The sequence below is a fragment of the Astatotilapia calliptera genome, chromosome 17 (genome assembly GCF_900246225.1).
Source record: "Astatotilapia calliptera chromosome 17, fAstCal1.2, whole genome shotgun sequence".
NCBI classification, from domain to species: domain Eukaryota; kingdom Metazoa; phylum Chordata; class Actinopteri; order Cichliformes; family Cichlidae; genus Astatotilapia; species Astatotilapia calliptera.
Window position 1 is genome coordinate 38192239 of NC_039318.1, and position 20811 is coordinate 38213049.

At 46.7% G+C, this 20811-nt stretch overlaps 1 protein-coding gene across 2 annotated transcripts in view; it reads left to right on the forward strand.

Annotated features, from left to right (window-relative positions):
• Nucleotides 1–20811, forward strand: part of dennd1b (DENN/MADD domain containing 1B) — a 92766-nt gene that overhangs the window by 27269 nt on the left and 44686 nt on the right. The window contains exons 4-10 of one of the 2 annotated variants that reach the window (XM_026147432.1): nucleotides 9415–9464; nucleotides 10236–10355; nucleotides 14913–14982; nucleotides 16528–16608; nucleotides 17466–17525; nucleotides 20150–20203; nucleotides 20688–20798. In XM_026147432.1, coding sequence (XP_026003217.1) covers nucleotides 9415–9464; nucleotides 10236–10355; nucleotides 14913–14982; nucleotides 16528–16608; nucleotides 17466–17525; nucleotides 20150–20203; nucleotides 20688–20798 — 546 coding nt within the window. The remainder of the gene's footprint in view (nucleotides 1–9414; nucleotides 9465–10235; nucleotides 10356–14912; nucleotides 14983–16527; nucleotides 16609–17465; nucleotides 17526–20149; nucleotides 20204–20687; nucleotides 20799–20811) is intronic. The other variant, XM_026147433.1, reaches the window with a different exon arrangement.

Genomic DNA, 20811 nt, shown 5'->3' on the forward strand with positions numbered 1-20811 from the left:
CGGGTCATCGGAGGTCTTTGTTCAGGGTAACGTGCTGCTATCTCCAAACAGGTTCTGCACATGAATCTCCGTCGTCGCATTTTGTGTTGAGCTGCCGTGTCTGGACGAGCTTTGGTTGTTTTTGAAGAGACGCCAAAAAGCCGATTTTTGCCTGCTGTCAACACAACGTTGGATAAAAAGTTTACGGCTTTTCTTTTAGGACTTCTAGAAAAAGATGCCATTAAATGTGTTTGAACACTGAAAGGATGCTCCTCAGAGTCCCAGCAGAGTCGCAGCCAGACAGACTCTGGACAGTCAAAAGAACGAGACCCATGCGAACCAGCTCATGTACATATACTCAGCTATAATAATCACAGTGATAATTTTCAGACAGTAATTGGTTGTGCTGCCATTAAACTTGAAGCCCTCCACTTTTCAACAGCATCCTTTCACCTCCCGACTAAATTTAGGCAGAAACGAGTCATTTTTTCTCTTTTAGCTCAGAAATGAACATCATGGATGTCTGGTGCTTGCTATCGTCTGATGATAAATTTATCTGTGGTCGTAAACCTGTGACCTCCTCTTGAAACAGGAAGTCTTGGCCTGGCTACCCAGAAGTCCCCAAATACCGGCCGTAATCTCCAGAGTCTGCCGACTGCAGCCGATGAGTTCCCAGCTTGAACGTATGCAAACTGGCTTTAAAGAGACCCTCAGATTCTCATCTGCTCATCTGCTAACTCTTTGTGTGTTATGGCCGAACTCACAGATGAGGAAACGAATGCTTTACACTTGCAAACAGGTTGCTCCTGTCAACCAGGAAAGCCTCTTTTTAATGGTTGTAGACGACGGGCTCACCCGAACTGCATACCGCTGTTGCCAGGAGAGCTATCACACGCACAGCAATGTGGCTTAATTGGGCATGCTTTTTTTTTTCTTCCCTTAACTACCCCATACAAGGCACAACCAGCAGCCACGAGTCAGAGACAGAAATGGCAAAAATGACAAATGAATAGGGTGTAAAGGGAGAGAAGGATGGAGAGGAGAAGGAGGAAGAGGAGGACGCAGCGATGCCCCGACCCTCTCTGCTAGATTCCTTGTACATCTGTCAATGAGACGTCCACCGCCAAATGTTTAGGAGCCGGTGTTGCACTACTGCTCCCCTGCTGAGCTTCAGTGTATACATTCTGTTTGTGTGTTAGTCCGTGCGTGTGTGTGTGTGCGCGTGTGTGTCGAGAGTGTGTGACGCCATGTGTTAGAGGCAGGCCCACATCAGGGTTCATACAGTCGAGCTAAGCCCGGTGGGAGTTGAAAGCTTAAAGAAGGAAATCCCCCCCCGGCTGCTCAGTGCACGCACACACACATGCGCACGCACACACACATGCACACGCACACACACCCACGCACACACACATGCACACACACACACATATGCTGTCTCTCTATATCCCGCTCCCTCTCCTCCTGGCACTTCATTAATGAAACCCATGCTTGTATGTTTGGGGCATATGCAGCTCTCTTGGCCCAAAACTCTGTGTGTGTGTGTGTGTGTGTGTGTGTGTGTGTGTGTGTGTGTGTGTGTGTGTGTGTGTGTGTGTGTTAGGGGGAGATGTCTCACTCCCCATCACGTGGTTATATATTCAGTGGAAGATCTCAGCAGAGGCATAATACTGCTGCTCTCCCCTGTCTGAGCCCATCTGTGATATGTAGACAGGACATCAGCAGGACAGGGTATTAGCACTGGAATAATGTGCAGTGTTATTGTTGACGCCGCTCTCCGAGCAATAGCCCCCCCCCCCCCCCCCCCCCCCCTCGTAACATAAATGCACCCATTGAGGAATAAACTGAAAATAAATTGGTGTAATACAGTAGGTGCCATGTACTGACCCCAGTAGAGTGCTTTAAAATTGGAGGTGACTCATTTACAGCTGTTGGCCATGGAGCGAGTTTGGGGGTTGGACAGACGGCGGTTAAGGGGGTGTCATGTGTTTTATTATTACTGACTTATAACTGAATTCATCCTGCGTGTGTGTTGTGTCCTAAAAGTGTAGAAAAGCAATCAGAGAAACGGTTTCCTCCCCTTGTTGGATCTTACCGAGGACATTCTGCTCGTGGATGCAAAGTGACGTCACGTTTGTAGTCGAGGGGTGCTCGGCCTTTTTTTAATTCTTGCTATGGTACTTTGGGCTGCTCGTTTACTGCAGAGGGTCTCCACAGCAGGTAGCTTCACTGTTTGATTTGGACGAGTTTTGTGCCGGACGCCCTTCCTGACACAACCCCAAAGCGTGTCTCCGGCTGTAGAGGTGGCAAATTCACATATAGTAGGAATAGGCAAATGCGACTGTCAGGTGTTGGTAGGTGCTTTAAAAGGCCGCAGGATCAGTCTGCCAGCTTTAGCACCATCTGAGCTGTGGCTCTGACAACATGGGGATGTTGTTAATCAAAAATAACCTCCTTCAGTCGAGACGCGCCGCACCAGAGGGGGTCACTGGGAACAGGAACTCGTAGAGGGAATTAGAAAAAAAATCCAGAAGGGCAAAACTCCTTCTTCCCTCCATCTCCCTCTCCAATCAGCCGGGGCAGAGCGAGCAAGAATGTGAAAATGTAACGCCCCCGTGTCAATTTGAAAGTGCACTTTATAGGCTCATGTGCCCCTCCACCTCTCTCCCCACCGCCTCCCCATCCCACTTCCCCCACTATTCTCAAGCAGCTCTGTTGCTTTGGTCCGGCTCTGAAGGCCGTTCTTATTACCGGCACAGAGTGCAGGTCAGAATGGCAAGCCGGCAGCATACTATTAAAGCCTAATGAAAGGAATCTCTGCAGGGTCTGAGGTCTGCAGCGGCCAGAGGAAGCTCTGCCTCTGCCCATTGTTCTTCTGCTCGTCTCTTCTCTCTCATTTTTTAGTTTTTTTATTCCATCGCTAAATCTGGCATCTCCCCCGTCTCCCTGTCATTTCAGTCCTCTTCTTTGTCTTGTCCGTGCTCTACATCTGCTGAAAAATTCCCCTCTACATGTGTTTGCATCGGGCATCTCCAATCTGATGAGCTGCCTGGAAAATGTAAGCGGAGACATCTTGGAATCGTGACATGAAACTCCCTCAGATAAGGAAATGCATTTGCGACATTGAGCCCCAGCATAGACTCGTTCATGGACGCCGAACTTAAAGGTCAAAGGGCGTCCTCTTTCTGTAACTTGATTAACACTTTTCCATTTTTCCTTTCGGCGCTGAGTTCTTGGACACGAGCTGCCTGAGACGACACTTTACAGCAACCACCACAGTTTTTATCTTCTGCCTAGAAAACAATTGAATCATTCAGGAAGATGGAGTGGCTCGGTAGCCATTATTGGAAAAAGTTACTTGTATTGATTGCTTGATACTTGTAAAGGACTGCATTAATATGATGTAGTCTATAATTTGACAGTAGATTAATCTTTCGTTCCTTTTCTCAATCTATTGGTTTAGAAAATTGATTGAACAGTGCATACAAGGTGTTTGTGCGGGAGGCCACAAAAATCAAGAATTTTGATTGGGTCTAGTTTGGTTTGGACAAACGAAGGCTGGGTTTATGTGTCTCCTCCTCTCTGTGCTTCTGTCTCAGTAAAGTCTCCTGTAAGCTTCAGTATCTGGTGCAGTTTGGAGTTCATTGAACAAACAGGAAATTGTTCAGGAAGTTTGCTGTTTACAGTTAGATCACAGACCTGCTCTCTGACGGCAGTCGTCGGGTCGCCAGTCGCTTGGCGGCTGCAACAGTTTCAAATCCACTGCTGTCCCCTATCAAGGCTTCATACAATCACACATTTTTATTCTGCATTATTTATTTTTTCCTCTCTCTCTCAAACCAAGGCTCAGCTGTCCTTGTGCCTTTACACGTTGCAAATGAATGCATATCCATGCAAATTCTTAAAAAAGAAAGGCTGAGAATTTGAATATTTTGCTTAAAGCTGCACCCAGGTCGACCCTGCCATTCGGCATTTGAAAGCAGCGTGTCTGTTTGAATACTGAGGATCTCTCTTTGTCATGTTCGCCAGAGGGGCCGGGTGAGCGAACCAGCACCGGCAGGATGGGCAGAGATCGGCTGGGTAGCTGCACACAGACAGACTAATTGGGAAAAGGGGGGCGAAAGAGGGGACGAGGGGTTTCGGTGAGGGCGAGGAAGAGGTGGGGTATGCAGGAAGGGGGCAATCGAAGATGACGACAGGGGGGTTTAGAAGGGAGGTGAAAGAGGACGGAGGCTGGGGGGGATGGAAGGAAAAGAGGAGGTGATGGAGAGGGCGCAAGAGAGTGCGAGAGGAAGAGGTGAAGGAAGGGTGAGTTTAGATACTGTGCTTTCCAGCACTGATGTGTTAGCAGCCCTGCTGACTATTTCATTAGACTGCTGAGGGCCGGCTGGATGACCCGAGTCCCTACCTGCTGCAAAGCGCTGTGGTCTTATAGCGCGTGTTTGACACACGAGATAACCTTGCAAAAAACTGTTTTCTTGCACTTATGAAAGATTCACAGGAAGTGACCTAAAGCAGGCCCGTTCATGCATCTCGTTGAGGAAGACGACCCACTTGGGTCATTTTAAGAATCTATTACAGTTAAGAGATTGTGGATTTTGCTTTTTGAGACGTTGGTGTCACACTGTGTACGAAGGCTCCTAAAGATTCAGATTCTGCCTTTTTTTGCTTTAATTTGCCTAAAATGAGTTTTCCTGACAAATAATTCATTAGCATATTTCCGTTTTACAGGTTTTTAGAAGTAAACATGTAGCTTCATGATAGTAGTTCAGATTTACTTGATTGCAGTTTCAGTATTTTGTGGCTCCGTACCTTTTAGGATGCTAATAGTGTGCGTTTACATACTCAGCGCCGACGTTGTTAGCCTGTTGGAGTAACTCACGACTGGTTTGTTGACTCGTACACATTAGCTGACCGACGCACCGAGCGTGTTTCGCACTTCTGTAGCTGTGTCGTCATAGCGACGCACAGATGTGAAGCGTTTTCGAGCACGTCTTCCCAGCTTTAATCGATGTCCATGTGGTTAAACTCTTACTGTAAAGGCCTGACTCTGGTGAGGTAATCGCTCACAGCGAACATCTTGTCCGCATTATTTTTGAGTTATTTTGTTTTTCTTTAGTAATACAGCGCAGACTTTTCAAATCAGTCTGCACTTCTAATTGCATTACCAGGAAACGATAACTTAACTTTGACCAAGAAAATAAAAAAGTAGAAGCGGACACCGCGTGGTGAATTTATACAGTGAAAGACTAAAACGGTCCAGCATGCTTTGAAAACAGCTGACAGTAATGTAAAGTGTGTCTGAATTGCAGTAATGGGCTAACACGCACACACACAAAGAAAGCCCTGCGATTTAATGCTTTAGGGTCTGATTCTAATATAAGTATATCTGTGTTACATTTACAAATTTGCCTGCCACCAGTCTCCATTCCTCCTAAAGCTGCTCTCTGTCTAGAAGGCTCTAGGGCCTGCTGAGCCAGGCTGACTGAGACGGGTAGCTAGCAGCATTGATCTGGCTGCAGTAGCCAGGGGAATATAAAGCAGGGCAGGGGCTTAAAGTCCTGAGCCCCCCCCATCCTACCCCCAGGGAGGAGTCTTCGCTGCATAGGGAGAGGGCCATGAACTGCAAGCTGCTTCTCATTCCCTCCTTTCTTTCCTCGCCTCCCTGTGCTGTTGCATCCATCCTCCTCCACCTCTTCCTTCCTTCTGACATTCACTTTGTCACTCTCTCCCTCTGACTCCTTCCTTTTCTCCTCCACCCTCATTCCTTCTCTGCCTTCATCCACATTTCTCTACAACACTTGTGCTTGTCTGCCTCCGTCTGTGTGCAAGAATATGGGAAAGTGAATGTTACTCATGAAGTTCACGCTCGAAACGAAACACGTGGCCGACGCTGACTTTAGCATGTAGTCTGCATTTTTCTTTCCTCGCTGTGATCCTGAAAACCCCGCCCCCCTTTTTAGCAACCGCCCAGAAGAAGAAGGTGCACAGGTGTGTGTGTGTGTGTGTGTGTGTGACAGCCAGGCCCACACATTGTGATCTGTTCCACATCAAACCTCTCAGCCCCCAGTGTTTTGCTCAGCCATATATAGCTACAATTACTTCTAAAGAAATTAGGGTAGAGCTGGAATAAAAGAGAAGTTTAGGTCTGTTTTTTTTTAAAGTAGAAATGTAAGAGTGTCGCCCTGCTCTCAAAGTTTGTTGCTCTTCCCTCCTGTACCGCGCTGTTCTGTGGGGCTGCAGTGCAAAGCTGCACAGTGCTGCTGCGCGCTGTTGTAGTGTTGTGGTGCAGTGATAGCGCGCTCGTCCGCTGGGGGAACCCAGAGCATTCTGTCTCACTGAGTGATACCCCTGTCTCCACTCACGATAAACAGCGCACACAGACACACACACAGACACGCACACACAGACACACACAGCAGTGTCTGCCAAGCCCAGCCTAGCAGCAGATTCTTCCCTCACACCCGCCTCCCCCTCTCGCAAAGCTGCAAATATATTAGCTGCCTCTTTTTCTTTTGTCTTGGGAAAATGGCAAGTGGGGGTGTCTACATGTGTGTGCGGTTGCGCACGTGTGTGCTTAGTGTACTAAGAAACTGTGGCAGAACATCCCCTTTGTGCCGTTGGTGTTTAGATATCCCTGTGGTATAGGGCCCAGTCATGGTGAGAGAGCTGCAGATGCCTTAGTTCCCTGTAATGCAGGTATGATGTAGGAAGAAGAAATACAGACTGACAGATGAGGCAAAGGAAGATTGCGAGCTGAAAATCACATACAAGCAGTCGATTTCTTTGGTTAAAACAGAAAGAAATATTGGAACAGCAACACTGTTGGGCTCGGCATAAAGGGTCGATTCAAACACACACACTCGCACGCACACGGTGCATTTTCCTCCTCTTATTTCTTTTGGTTCCCAGCCAGCTAGACTGTCCAAGTGAAGACTTCTGATAGTGAAATCTGCAGAATATCCTCTACAGTGGGGACACCGATTCCTCGTCTGTTTCAAACGATTTCAACAAAACAAACATAAATAAAAAATTTCACACAAAATGAGCCTTAAAAGCAAAAGATGTTCGAAAGTCCCGCCCCTAATATTTAACATGACAGTTTTCATGAAGAAAACATCCATTTACTTTGTTTGCAGATGGAGGCAGAAATCTGTGGCTATGGTTACCACAGTTACCTAAATGACAGTTTAAAGGGACACTTATCAAAAAATGTTTCTATATTTAATACTTTCTGCACGAGGGACGTGATGGTGTCATTGACAGAAGTGACCATCGGTGCTAACGAGTCAGAGTTACACCGGCGTATCGAACTGAAGCCTGAATGGACGTGCACCAATTCACTGACTGTCGGCTAAAGCGAGCAGCTACGCTCTTATTTTAATGAGCACAACAAACATTCCCAAATCTTTTTCTTCTAACCAGAAAATCTTTCGGATTTGGACTGTGTGCAAACTGCTGCCACCTCATGACAAACTGTGGTTGGAATAAAGAGCAAATCAATTATTGGAAAACAACAGATGAATGTTAAAATACATGTATGATTGAAAAAGGAGAGACGACTTCTTCTCTGACATCAGAAACCATATTTCAGGATGTGCCGCACAATCCTCGGCTGTCCACTCGGTGTAAATACTAAAGACAGCAGCAGTGTCTCCATGCTGTCTGAGACTTAATGAATATATATATGAGAGAGAGATGGATATATATAAAGATAGAGGGAGCGAGAACATGCCTGCTGCTTTTATGTCATATCACACACGCACAGACGCATCACTTCCTCGTGGTCCTGCGTGAGATCAGAGTCGCAGCAACCCCTCAGCTGCCACTCAAACACAGATACCTGGTGTGGGCGGGGCTGCGACGGCTCAGAAATCTGGCAAGTGGAATGTTTTTATTTGCAGGAGAACGTGTGTGTCTTTGCCCGCGTGTGTGTGTCTGTTTGGCTGTGTGTGCCATATGCGGTGCGCCTGGGAGGGCTCTCTGCAACATATTGGTGTGCGTACGTTAGTGGTTAATAATAGCAGCAAGCACATACAGCGATGGCAGCTCTGATGTGTGTGACAGTTTTACAGCTGCGCACACCCAGAGACGGTAACGCACGTGTGCGTACACACGTATGTACACGTGCGCGCACACACACACACACACACACACAGACCTCACTGCCACTGAGCCCTTCGTCTTTGCTGAGTTCTCGATTTTATCACAGATCCTGATGAGTAAAAACAACCACTTCCCACCCACCGTGCCTCGCCCTCAGCCCCTCCCCTCATCCTCCATATGTGGGCAAATACAAACATATAGCACAGTTAAACACACACACACACACACACACACACACACACACACACACACACACACACACACACACACACAAATACACAAATGTGGAGTCTTAACCACCCTGGAAGCAGCCGCTCACATACGTCGTCCTCTCAAAACGCACGCCCGTTCAGCTCATTGTAGCTGTGGGAGTGTTTGTGCTGTGCCAGGTGGCAAGTTTAAGTTTTGATGGGGGGGTCAGCGACTGCTCCCTGCAGAAGCACAGATACCCAACCTGTCCTGGCAAGCAAAAGAAAGGGAGCGAGGGGGAGACGGCAAGAGAGGCCAGAGCATAGCAGAGGGCCACCCAGTCCCCGGGATCAGCCTCAGAGCCTGGCAGAATCTGGCCGAAGCCGAGAGAGCGACCTGGCGCCAGGTTAGCAGGCAGAGCGGGGACGCTCGGCGGCTCTGTGGCCGGTCTGGAGTGGCTCACCCATATGGTGCGCCGCTCTGTTCCTGCTCTCTGTCTAAATCCATATGCTGCTGGTGGAAAGGTGCCCCCGCCCCACCCACCCCCTCCACACTCCCCTAAGTCACAAGGGAGGTGTTTGGAGGTAAAGCCCTGAAGGCTTGTAACCCCCTTCCTACTTCTTAACCCCACAGAGCTGCTTAGCCTATTGTCACTACAATCTGCTACCATAGCCTTCGTGTCCCCCCCCACTCCCCCTCCACCACCACCACCCTCTCTTTCTCCTCTCTTCTTTCTTTCCTTTCTCGTCCTTTTATCTCCCGTTGGCACCTGATAATCGATGAACTTATTAACTGCTAATTATTCAAGCTGTGGATGGAGGATCCCTCGCCGTCCCTCTAAAAGACAGCGAGAGGGAAAAAGGGGGAACTCCTCTCTGTTCTGCCAAATGAAGTGCTTTATATTGCCCATTCGTTTGGATTAAGTGCATTCAGGCTGCAGTGTTTGGGATGTGGAGATTTTGTCAGATTGCTATCAGTAACATTCAACATTAATCCCCATTTTGTTCAGCCAGTTGATAGCACTCGTTTAGCGGAAGCCCTGGAGACTTTCATATGGAAACACGATTTTAATGGGTTTCATCAGTGACGACTGTGTGTGTGCGCGTCTAAAGATGTGCCTTCTACTCTGTTCTGTTTTTGCAGGAGGTCCTTCAGACGATACCAAAGTTCTGCTTTCCCTTTGACGTGGAAAGGTACGATTCCTCGTTTTATTTGAGCAGCGCAGCTCACTTTCACCTGAAGCACACGTCCTCTGCACATACCACGAGGAGCTATAAGCTACTACTTGATGACGTCCACGCCAGCTCACCGGCTTAAAAACTAAAAAGCAAGAAAAACAAACCAAGAAATGAATGCTGCGATCGTCATATTAATGATGAAGCCACAGGTTTTATTAGTGATGCTGCTGATGAGGTCATCAGCGACAGGCCCACACGATGCAGTTGTGGTTAGTGAGATTTCCTGTGAGTGCAAATGTGGCCAAAGTTGAGAATATAAGGGAGCGTGTTTCTGTACGGACTGTAGGTCCAATCAGATCAGCAGCCTGAGAGCAGCACAGCTCTTATTTTTAGTAAGTGACACGGTAAAAACTCCCATTTTTAAAGACAGAAAGGAGAGAGAGGGAGGGAGGGCTCCTTGGTATTTTTACTGAAGCTGAGCTGCTGCCATCTAGTGTTGAAGGCGTGTACTGAGCTTTACTGGAATTTACCTCGGGGTTGGAAAAGCTTTTCACTGTTTTTTTCTTTTGTACCAGTCATACTCGAAATATGTGACATCAGATTTGGAGCTTGACTGGAGATTTAGCTCGTGGGGAGTTTTCCTTTTTGAATGAGGCCTTCTTTCTGGGCCAGTTACATCTAATTGTGTTTTGTTGTGCTGCTTCTTAAATGTGTGTGTTTTCGTTTTAAACACTTGTGAGGTTTTTGTGAGCGTGCACAGCACGTGTCCCTCATTTTGTCGCCCAGGGTCTCCCAGAGTCAGGTGGGGCAGAATTTCACCTTTGTGCTGACGGACATCGACAGCAAGCAGAGGTTTGGTTTCTGCCGACTCACCCAAGGCTGCCGGGTCTGCATATGTCTGCTCAGGTAACACACGCTCTGTGAAGTGTCTGTAGTCTTATTCCTCCCAAAATGTTTTCTACATTTGTATTTCACTAAGATGAATCCTGAACCTTTAAAGCATCTTTACAGGTTTTTTAATTTTTATTAAAGGAACATCGAACACAATTTCCATAAATAAGCAGCGAGGTTATTAAAAACTGCTCTTCACAAATACATCAAAATAAAGAGAATATGTGTGAGTTGCCGTCTTTATTTACTTGTTCAGATAACCCGGACTTGCTCTGCCCTCTTTAAATAAAAATCATAAATTCTATGGATCGCTGCAGAACTGTTTTTATTTTTTATCTATCAAGTTTGATGGAGAGGAAAAAAAAATTAGCCGATCTTTGAAGTGAACACAGATTTTTTGAGGCAGCATTTTCATTCATTCTCACACTTCACACTGAGCTGCTCTATGCCAGAATAACAAATTTTATAGTCTCATCTGCCCACACAAATATGTTACTGATGTGCCTATAATTATCCAAAAGTTTAGCACTTTTTGATATTTTCATAGGTGGATTTCTCCTATCACAGCGCACATAAATGAGGACAGCAAACCCACGAAAAGAAAAAAAAAAAGGCATTTTCTTTGCATAATTGCGCTCCGGCAAAGACTATTATCATTTAATTCCCATGTAATTGCATGTTGACACAGTGTTTTTACAGATGTAATTAACTTTGCCATGACGGAGAAGAAGCCACTGCAGTGACGATCTCAGTGGAGTGGACTGAGGATAGAGCTGAGGAGGGAAAAGTACAAGAACGATATTTTTAATGAATTCATGAAGAAGTCGAACAAATAACAAACCGCACGACGAGGACAAAGGCTTTTTCTGTTATTGTAAAGCTGCTCTCGCCTGTGTGTGTGTGTGTGTGTGTGTGTGTGTGTGTGTGTGTGTGTGTGGCTGTTGATGGACAGTCGCGGGTTTGTCGCTGCCCTGATGAGCTGCTGTGAAGAACAGTGTCCCTCTTCCCCACACCACCCACCCTTCCTGGCCATCTTCCATGGCCTTTGTTTTTCTTTCTCCCTCCCTCTCTGTCTCTCTTGCTCTCTCTCCCTCTCCCCCTCGCCGTCTCTCCCTCTCTTTTCTCCTCGTTATTCGGCTACTGCCACAGTGCGACAGCAAAGACGCTTGGCCCATAATTATGCATGAAGCTTCGCTGCCAATTAGCAGAGGCTCCCCTGTCCCTCTCGCTGAGTTAGACATGCTAATTCATTTGACATATGATGTATAAAATTCATTATGCATTCTGAGTAGTTTGCATGGCTCGCTTCATTTATAATAATATAATGTATAGGAAGTTGTTGTTTTTTTTTGTTTTGTTTTGTTCATTTAAAATTGTTAATGCGCAGCTCGGTTATGTTTTTAGTTTTTTACTTTTATTCCATCTTAAATATCCTCGCTCGTCCAGGACACGACGAGCGAGGATATTTAAAAGGATTAAAGTGTGTGCAAGAAATTTGGAAATAAAGTTCCCGTCTTCAAGGTCCTCGGTCGCGACTTTATCTTTGTTTATGATTCGTAAAGATGTTAGTAATACCAGATGGGATTCAAGAAAAAAATAAAATTAAGATAATAAAAGTAGTTTTTTCTTCAAATGTGAAACAAGTCGACGGCGGCCCGGGCCGACATGTTCATATTTGTTCTTCTAGGTCCCAAATATAAAATAGGACTCATTAAAACAGTTTGTGATTGCGCGAGTGCTGCACAGTAAAATTGTCACCTCTGCTTACGGGAGGAAGTGTCTTAATGAGCAGGACAGTTTTATGTGGACGGCTCTTTGTAGTGTCGTCGCTGAAGTCGTGACCAAAAAGACCAGGCTTCCTCCAGGCAGGGCTCACACACACACACACACACACACACACACACACACACACACAGTGTACTTTTAATTCTGCCGTTTTCACCCCAGCAGGGTGACCAAAGCCTGCTTTTCGTGTAATTAAAGAGTAAAATAAAGTTTATATCACAGCTGAGGCTCCTGAATCGATTCGACTTGCTTTTGGTTTAGCGTTCGCTCGTCCCCGTACTTAACCCTCGACCCCAGAAAGGAGTCGTGTAAGGCAGTCTTCCAGTGAGCCGTCTACAAAGTGTGAGAGGACTTACGATTACAGGTGCCTGTGCGTTAAATAAGATTTAAGAGCCATCTACAGGAACAGGAATAACTGTCACGCTAAACACCCAACAGGTACTTTATGGGAGGAAAAGAGGCCGCGCGACACCGATGAGCCCCGACATTCAAACCGCCGGGCTAAAACTGCTCTGACCTGTCAGAGGTGCATGGCAGCAGGAGAGGGTCCTTGTGATTGGGTCTTAGGCTTTTTAAGGTAGTTTGTGCTTCGAGGGGACGGCTGCTGCTGCTGGGGAGTTGTGTTGCAACCTGTGGTCTCCTTGGTGGGCAACAAAGTTGCTTTTAACTGTTTAATAAGTACCTCTCTTACAGCAGTAATTTGGCTAATTTGTTTCTTTTTCAGTCTTGGGTTGTATTTTTGCGTCTGCGCGTCCACAACGCTCCGATTACAAAGCTCCAAAGGCGCGTGTTGTCTTCTGTTAGATGGTCCGAGTCTGGGATGAAGAGCGCTGTGAAGGCTGTGAGTGGGTCGCAGATTAACCGGTTCATTCTCTGAGTGCATGGCACTTTGGGAAGACGTGTTTAAAATGGCAGGAGAGATTGCGGGGGCCCCCACGCACCGAGCACTCCAATGATAGATGCCTCTCCGTCTCTATCGGAGGATTTGTGAAGCACAAACAGATCTGAGCAATGAACTGTGACGAGTAGGAGTATCTCTCTGAGCTTTCCAGACTTTCACTTTGCCCATACAGGAAGCAGAGGGGGGGGGGAGAGCAAAACAGTGTCTCATTGAAGTTTTATTCATTTGATTGCGTTGGAATAAAGGGGGAAAAATCATCCTGTTGCCGGAATATTGATAATTTGCGGTTGGCTGTCGTCACGGTGATAATGCACTTTTCTGTAAAACTGAAGATTTACGGCACCAGCAGCATAACGAGTGTGAGTCGTTTACGTCTGTGGTGAAAAATGAAGGATTGATGTCCAGAAGCCTGGTTTTTAAACACGAGGCTCAGATAAGCCCGGCCTTTGTTCTCTCTCGGTCTTTATATCAGACTGAAGTTGTGTAAACTGACCCTCGTGCACATATTTGCCTTTTGACGTGGCAGAAATAGGTCTTCAGGTTGATATCCGGTCACCAAATTAACATCCGCGTGTTTGATTGGGCCTCTACAGCAAGTGTGACCCGATTGCGCTAAATCTTTGTGCAGATGTCACAAAATCGTCGCGTTAAGAGACTGATTGTTTCAGACTAATGGTCACTCAGCCTCTCTGATTGGTGCGCTTCGCTGCACCTCTCCTCGTCATTGGCCCCTCGCGGATTTATGCGATCTGAAAATTTGCATCAAGTCCACTTTATTGTTTTCTAGTTGTCTGTTAATTCCAGTCTGCGGAGCAGCCAGTGACCCATGCCCTGCAAACTCCTCTTCCTCCAGCCGACCGTCTGAGACGCAAAACTTTGCCTTTAGGAGTACGAGGCCAATCCAAGGCTTTTAATACGTCTCGATTTGCTAATGAAATAAAAAACAGCCCACGTTTGATTGACCGGCTCGTTTGGTCACTAATTCTTTTTCCCAGCCCTGCAATGCAGGAGAGTTAATGAAGCATTAATGGGAGTCTGTTTATTTAATGGCAGTGCTGGTCCTTACTCAGAGTCATTATACATGCAGTGTTTAAAACTGCATGTTAAGAGCCTGAATGAAATAAAAATGCAATAAGTTGATAGGACACCATGTTTTTAGTATTTGATTGCATAACATTAAACGCGCTGAGGCCTCGCAGCTTTGGTGCCAAAAGGAAAATGTTGGCCATCGTCCACCCAGAAACGAGTCGACTTGGCCAAGAAAATGTCAACTTTGTAAAGAAAGCCATGCTGCAGATGCTTTTAGCTTATGGTGGGTGTACTTGGTGATTAGCTCGAACACAAACACTGCAGTATAAATTATTTTTGAGCTTGTTAATGAATTTATTTATTTTACATTCATTACATAAGGAAAAGCTTTTTTTTCTTCTTCTAAATATGCAAAAGGCATAAGAAGAAGCGGGGGGGGGGGGGGGGCATTTTTGTTAAGCCTGTGCATCTGGGAGCAGCATGCTCGTAAACCATAGCATCCCTCCACATCACATGTGGTGCTTTTTCTTTCTTCCTAAAGAATCCATTGTTTTTGTTTCCTCATTTAAGGAGCAGACATGGTGGGAATTCTTGGAGTGCCGAGGGCCCGAAGCACGAAAGAACGCCATAATAAGGACGAGATAGCGTTTAATTCCTCCTCAGTGTAACGACTCTGACAGAGTCCATGCCCTGTATGCAGCGTGCTCTTCAGGTCACGCCGTTCGTGCAACGCACACGTCTGCCGGGGAGCGACGTGCGCGTCCTGCTTTGATTCGTCACCTCCCGGTTTGATGACTGAATGAATGAAAGCTTTTCCCCGTGCTGCACATTAACACGTTCCTCTCTGACTCTTGCAGTTACCTACCCTGGTTTGAAATCTACTACAAGCTTCTAAATACCCTGGCAGACTACTTATCGAAACAACAGGTAATCTGGTCTTTTTCTGTGTCTCGACTATTTACACTTGTGCTCTAATGGAAAACAAAATGAGGAAAGGTGTAGTGGGATTTGCCTGAGAGACACGCAAACACGGCGCCGCGGCGAGATGTTTTCCTGCATTGTGTTCTCGCGCGTCGTCTTTGGCGAGCAGCCGTCTCGGGCTCGACTCGCTTCCTGTTGTTAGCAGCAACAGTGTTGACATTTCACAGACCAAACGCTGATCTGACACTGGAAGTTTTTCCTGATGATTTACTGGAATACAAATCGTTAAGAACAAGAAAATACACACACACACACACACTCTCACACACACACACACTCACACACACTCTCACACACACACACACACACACACACACACTTCACTAAAGTCTTTTCCCCTGACTTTTCGCTGCATTGTACTAGCTGAGGGAGGGGAAATGTAAAATATGCAACAAACTGGGGAGACGCGCAGCGCCTGGTGCAGCGGGTGTAGGTGATGTTCCACTGTTTAGACTGAAGGGAGGGGAGGGAGCTTTGGGATCACTTTCAATTGTCATGTAGTCACTGCTTCTTCCAAGATCCTCTGAGAACAGCGATCAGGACAAAGTGTCTGTCTAAAGTAGACAATGGCAGACACACAAACTCCTGCAGTTCATCAGAATAATCTAATATGAAGAGAGGAGGGGGTGGGGCAAAAGCAGATCAGGACAGTTTGTGCGAGGAAGACGGAGACAGAAGGATAGCTGGAAATCCTGGGTGACTGAAGTGTTAGTGTGCATGATTTGGTTTCTATTTACCCCGCTGTCCGTTCCAGGCGAGAGGGAGATGTTGACAGACGAGGGAAGACAGAAGAGCGATGAGGGTTTAAGGCGAGGGGTAAATGAACTGTTTCCCCAGGCCGTGTTGCTGACCATGCGTGTGAGCATTGAGGCTCTCATGACAGGAGGCTGTTCGATTGCACCCCTCCCTCCTTAACCCTCCTTCCCTTTACTGTATATTGCCGTCTATTGCTTCTATTTCTTTTCCACTTCATGCACGCACACACACACACACACACAAACGCTCGCGCGTTCATTTCCTGGCGCGAGCAGCGGCTCGTACACAAAACCAAAACAAAGTTCTCAGAGAGGAAGTTGAAGCAAACAGTCGTCCCTCCTTTTTGTTTCTCCAGCAGGAGGCCGAGAGTGTGAACGGTGATCCTGTCAAAGAGCCGTAAGTGCTGGAAGGATCGTCTCAGGCCTGATCTGTGGTCAGACCGAGTTCTCTGCCGGCTTCCTGCGGCCTCTGTCTTTGCAGCGAAGGGTGGGGGCTTAATTACTGACAGCCCGCTCTCGGGCTGTAAATCAACGCCGACGGATAATAAGCGTCTGCGGCTCGTCTTTTAACCTCGCCGTTTCTCGTTAAACATATGTCGGTCGGATGTTGCGGAGCCCTACGGCCCTGTGGTCTGCAGCAGCGCCGTGTTTGAGATTGACACGTAACTTGTGACATCATCAAGTCGAGTGAATAAAATTCACGCGTCTCTTTTCCTTGTTTGTTTGTCTCCTCTAGAAAAACGACTTGAACGACGTGCTGAACTCCCTCTATGACCTGCCTGTGCCAAAGCCCTTCACGCCCGTCAACCTGAGTGTGGTAGGTATCTTGTGTTCCCCGTTATCAGAGGCGGAGACAGAAAGAGGGGACAGGTGGTGACTGTGGCAGCGTGCAACTTTAAAAAAGAATTAAAGTCGTCACAAAGAAGAAACGAGCACATGAGGGTGGAGGAAAGCGGAGGTTGAGATAAATGAGAGAGCAGAGCAGTAGATGCTGTAGGTGGGAACAGCGACTGACACCCCGTTTGGAAACCCGTTGTTTCGGCGTGCGATGAGCCTGAGCCGGACATGTTTAAAGTGGAAGCCTCCTTTCACAGCTCGCCGTGTCTCCGCTTATCCAAAAAGTGGAACGGCCTAACGAGCTCGGTCGCTGAAAGCCTGCCTGTGACACAGCTCGGCCTCTGTCACGTCCCTGTTCAAGACGAGCGTGATGGTTTCTCTCCAGTATCTGTTTGAGTTTTAGGGCCTCTGTACTGTAACAGCATCAAAGGGTTTCGTGGGAGCCTCTGCCCTCGGGGACCACCTCTCTTTAGTTTTTTTGTTTTTTCGGACCAATTAGACAAACAGCTGTAGAAGAACACTCGTCTAATTAAACATATGAATTTCCAGCCTAACAAGACTAATACGAGGCGATCAATAAATCTCTGTGAAGGCTAACGAGTCCATTTCTTCCCGTCTGAGTGTTGATTGGAAAAGAAGCCCCAGAGAACAGAGGTGATAGCTTCATCTCTCCTTCGCTCTTTTTCTGGAGAAGCCACTAGTTTGATATTTAATTGATGAAGCAGAATTATTCCCTTAAAGTGTGTTTTTGTTTTATCATGGCAGCCAAGAAGAAGAATCATTGTCCCCTTTCATCTGTGAACCCTCTCTCTCTCTCTCTCCCTCTCATTGTGCAAGAATGAGCAGTTGTATATTGCCACTGGGCAAGTACTGAGAGATCGGCGAAGCAAGGAGCCGGTGAGTGGAGGGGAATGAGCGAACGGCAGAGGAGGCGAAATATGAAACTGCTGCTATACTAATCGCATGGGAGCCGCGGATTTCCAATTTGGCCAAATAAGCTGCGCTATCTTTTTAAATATAACAAAAACAAACTATCCTGGGCCTTGGTGTATGTTTCTTTTCCTCTGGAAAACAATCAAACTTTGTAAATGATTAATGCCCTTCCACACTGCTAGATTCTCTCTCTGAATATCAAAAGTCTTTTTTCCCTTCTCTTTATGTTTAAAGCAATTGTACTCAAAAAATCTCCTTGATGCCTTTCCAGTTAACCCACTTTCAATGTTTTTATATAAACAAGTCTTCGAAAGAACAAGGGGGTGGGGGGGGGTGATAAGCAAGCAAACAGCCAATGAAAGGCAGGGTTGAGTTGAGGAGCACAGCTTGTGATTATCACAGCATCGCGAATTTGTAACTTTGTTTAGTTACACAGAGCACAAGGAGAGGGAGGCGGAGAGTTACCGTGGTTACGGGTGGCGGTCCTTAGCACCAAGTCCTCGATTTTACACTTTATTTATTTATTATCTTTTATCATAGATGATAGATGGGTAATGGTAGAGGTTTCCAACGACGAGCTGAATTAACTCAACTTTAAAGCTGATGACCAAGTACTAATGCCGTCAACCAATCACGTGTGACTATTTGTGTGCAGTTTTATTTGTTCGCAGCTCTGCATCGGAGCTGCAGCGTAACCACAAACTAACCATCAGAGTTTCTCTACATGAACACGGCGACGCTGCGCCTGACGTTGATTTAACTGTAACTCTAATCAGCACGTGGAAACCGGAGACGCTCCTTCGCTTTAGTGTTTTCTGTCAGGCATCACCGAGGGCAGGAAAATCACGTGGCTTTGTTTCTTACTTGGCAACAAGCAAAAACCTTGTTTTGGGCTGATCAGCAAAAAGTCACAAAAGGATCTTTAAGAGAACTTACGGATGTTAAGGCTGAGCGAGCGTCTGGTTAGTGTTTGCAGTGCGTGAGCTCTCCTGTCTCGGCGAGCAACCCCGCATCTCGTTAAGCGATCAGAACGAATTTGTTTTTATTTTTCAGCTGCAGAAAGTCGCCGTGCAAAATACGCATACAAATACGGCTTTAGCAATAATACAAAGCTTCGGGGGAGAGACCTTGATGTCTGCTCCAGTTTCTGTTTATTTGCTGCGTCTTTATCTCTTCTGAGCTTTGTTCAACCAGCACGGTGACCGTCCGCCGGGAGCAAACTGATGGTTTACTCGTGAAAATTGGTTTTTCACATTTTTTTGACCTTAAATCACATTTATTTAAGGAGTGAAAGGGCTGTTTGTTTTACACTAAACTGAATAGTTCTTTGTCGCCAGGCAGAGAATTCAAACAACATGAAATTATGATGATGTGCAAATAAAATCTACTGTGTCTCTTTGTAGAAAGACTTTAACGTATCCGTAGAAATGCAGAGTTTAGTCTTCAGCATCAAAGCGATCATAAGATGAGCTGGCGGGTCGTCGTTCTTTGGAAACGCTGAATCGGATTCGTCAATAATGTCGTTCAAAGTGGCAAAGATGAAATCGGATGATCGAGCTCAGAACACAAACTGGATCCTTTTACCATTAAAACAGAGGTGGGGGGAACTCCAGGCCTCGAGGGCCGGTGTCCTGCAGGTTTAGATCTCACCCTGGGTCAGCACACCTGAATCACATGATGAGTCCATTCTCAGGCCTCTGGAGACCTTCAGGACATGTTGAGGTCATTTAGTCGTTTAAATCAGCTGTGATGGATCAAGCACATCTAAAACCTGCAGGACAGCGGCCCTCGAGGCCTGGAGTTGGACACCTGTGCATTAAGTTTCCATGCTTTTTTCCTGCCTGACTGTGGTGGACTTTTAATGGGTGGTGCTGGTGGTGGTGCGGGTGGGTGTCCGAGTTGCCGATTTCATTGTTGTGTTACTCCCAATGTAAATGACTGTTTAATGATGTAAAGAGTTGAAAGTTTTGATCCGTTCTAACCTGATTTGTCTCAGTGTGCGTTTCAGAGACTCTAACCTGTGAACGAAGAGCTGCAACAGATGGTTGAGTCGAAGGCCTCAGAGAAGCGCAGCTGTACTTCCAGGAGAGTGTGTGTGTGAGACGCACAACAGTGTGTTTCACCTGGTGGTTTGTCTACCTCCAAACAGCACCTCTCTCAGGCCTCTTTGATCTGAACACTGAACCTGCCCTGCTCTCCCAAAGTGAGACAGGCAGCCCTGTGATCCTCTAAACAACCCGTGCGCGAGAGTGCGCGTCTGCGCCGAGTCGTGCACGCGCGCTCTCCGCGAGCCTTTTTAACGCTTAAATAAAGACTCCGTTTTCCACCGGAGACATCACCCCAGTCGGTGTCTACGGGGAGCTGAGCTGCTATTGAGTTTCTCTGTTCTGTAGGCCTGATAAAAGCATTGCCACAGTTCAGACACCAGCTCAGCAATTCATATAGACAGAGCTGAAGATGAGCCATAAATCATAGAACAAAGTGAACGGCCTTTTTCTCTCCCTCTTCCCCTCGTTCTCTCCTGCGTGAGCGCCGTGCCTCGCTCGTGACCTTCCCTCTTCTTTCTCCTCATGTTTGTGTTTTCGCAGCACTCCTACTTCATCGCCCCGGATATCAATGGACTGCCAACTATCCCTGAGAGTGTAAGTATGCGTGGAAAAGAAAAGGAAGAAGAGATAAAGAGAAATCCCTGTATTCTGGGAACATCTTTGCCTCTAATCGTTTTTAATCAGATACACATGTCACTCTTTGAAATGATTGCATCACGCTCTTGTATCAGCTTTAGCTCCTGCGGTGCTTCTGCTTCTAATGTCAAGGTTCACAGACTGGCATGGCTGTCGGTAGATTCAAACTGAGCTCGCGTCCTTTGTTGATTTCTGCATTCAAATCTCAGCTCGAAGCGTTAAGGCGGGGACTTACAGCTACGTGCCATCACGTTGGCTCTGTGTAAGGGATGCAGTTAGCACAAGTTTGCCAAGTTTCCCAAACAGTGTGTGCAATCGTACAAGTCCAACTGCTGCGTTTCCTCTGGCTTCAGTCTGCAGCGTTGGCACTTTACTGCAAACGAGTTGTGCCAGGACAGTTTGTTACCAACCTGAATGTCCTCCTGTTCTTGTCCATCTCCAGAGAAACCTGACCGAGTACTTTGTGGCCGTGGACATCAACAACATGCTCCAGCTCTACGCCAGCATGCTGCACGAACGCCGCATCATCATTACCTCAAGCAAGCTTAGCACTGTGAGTCCCACCC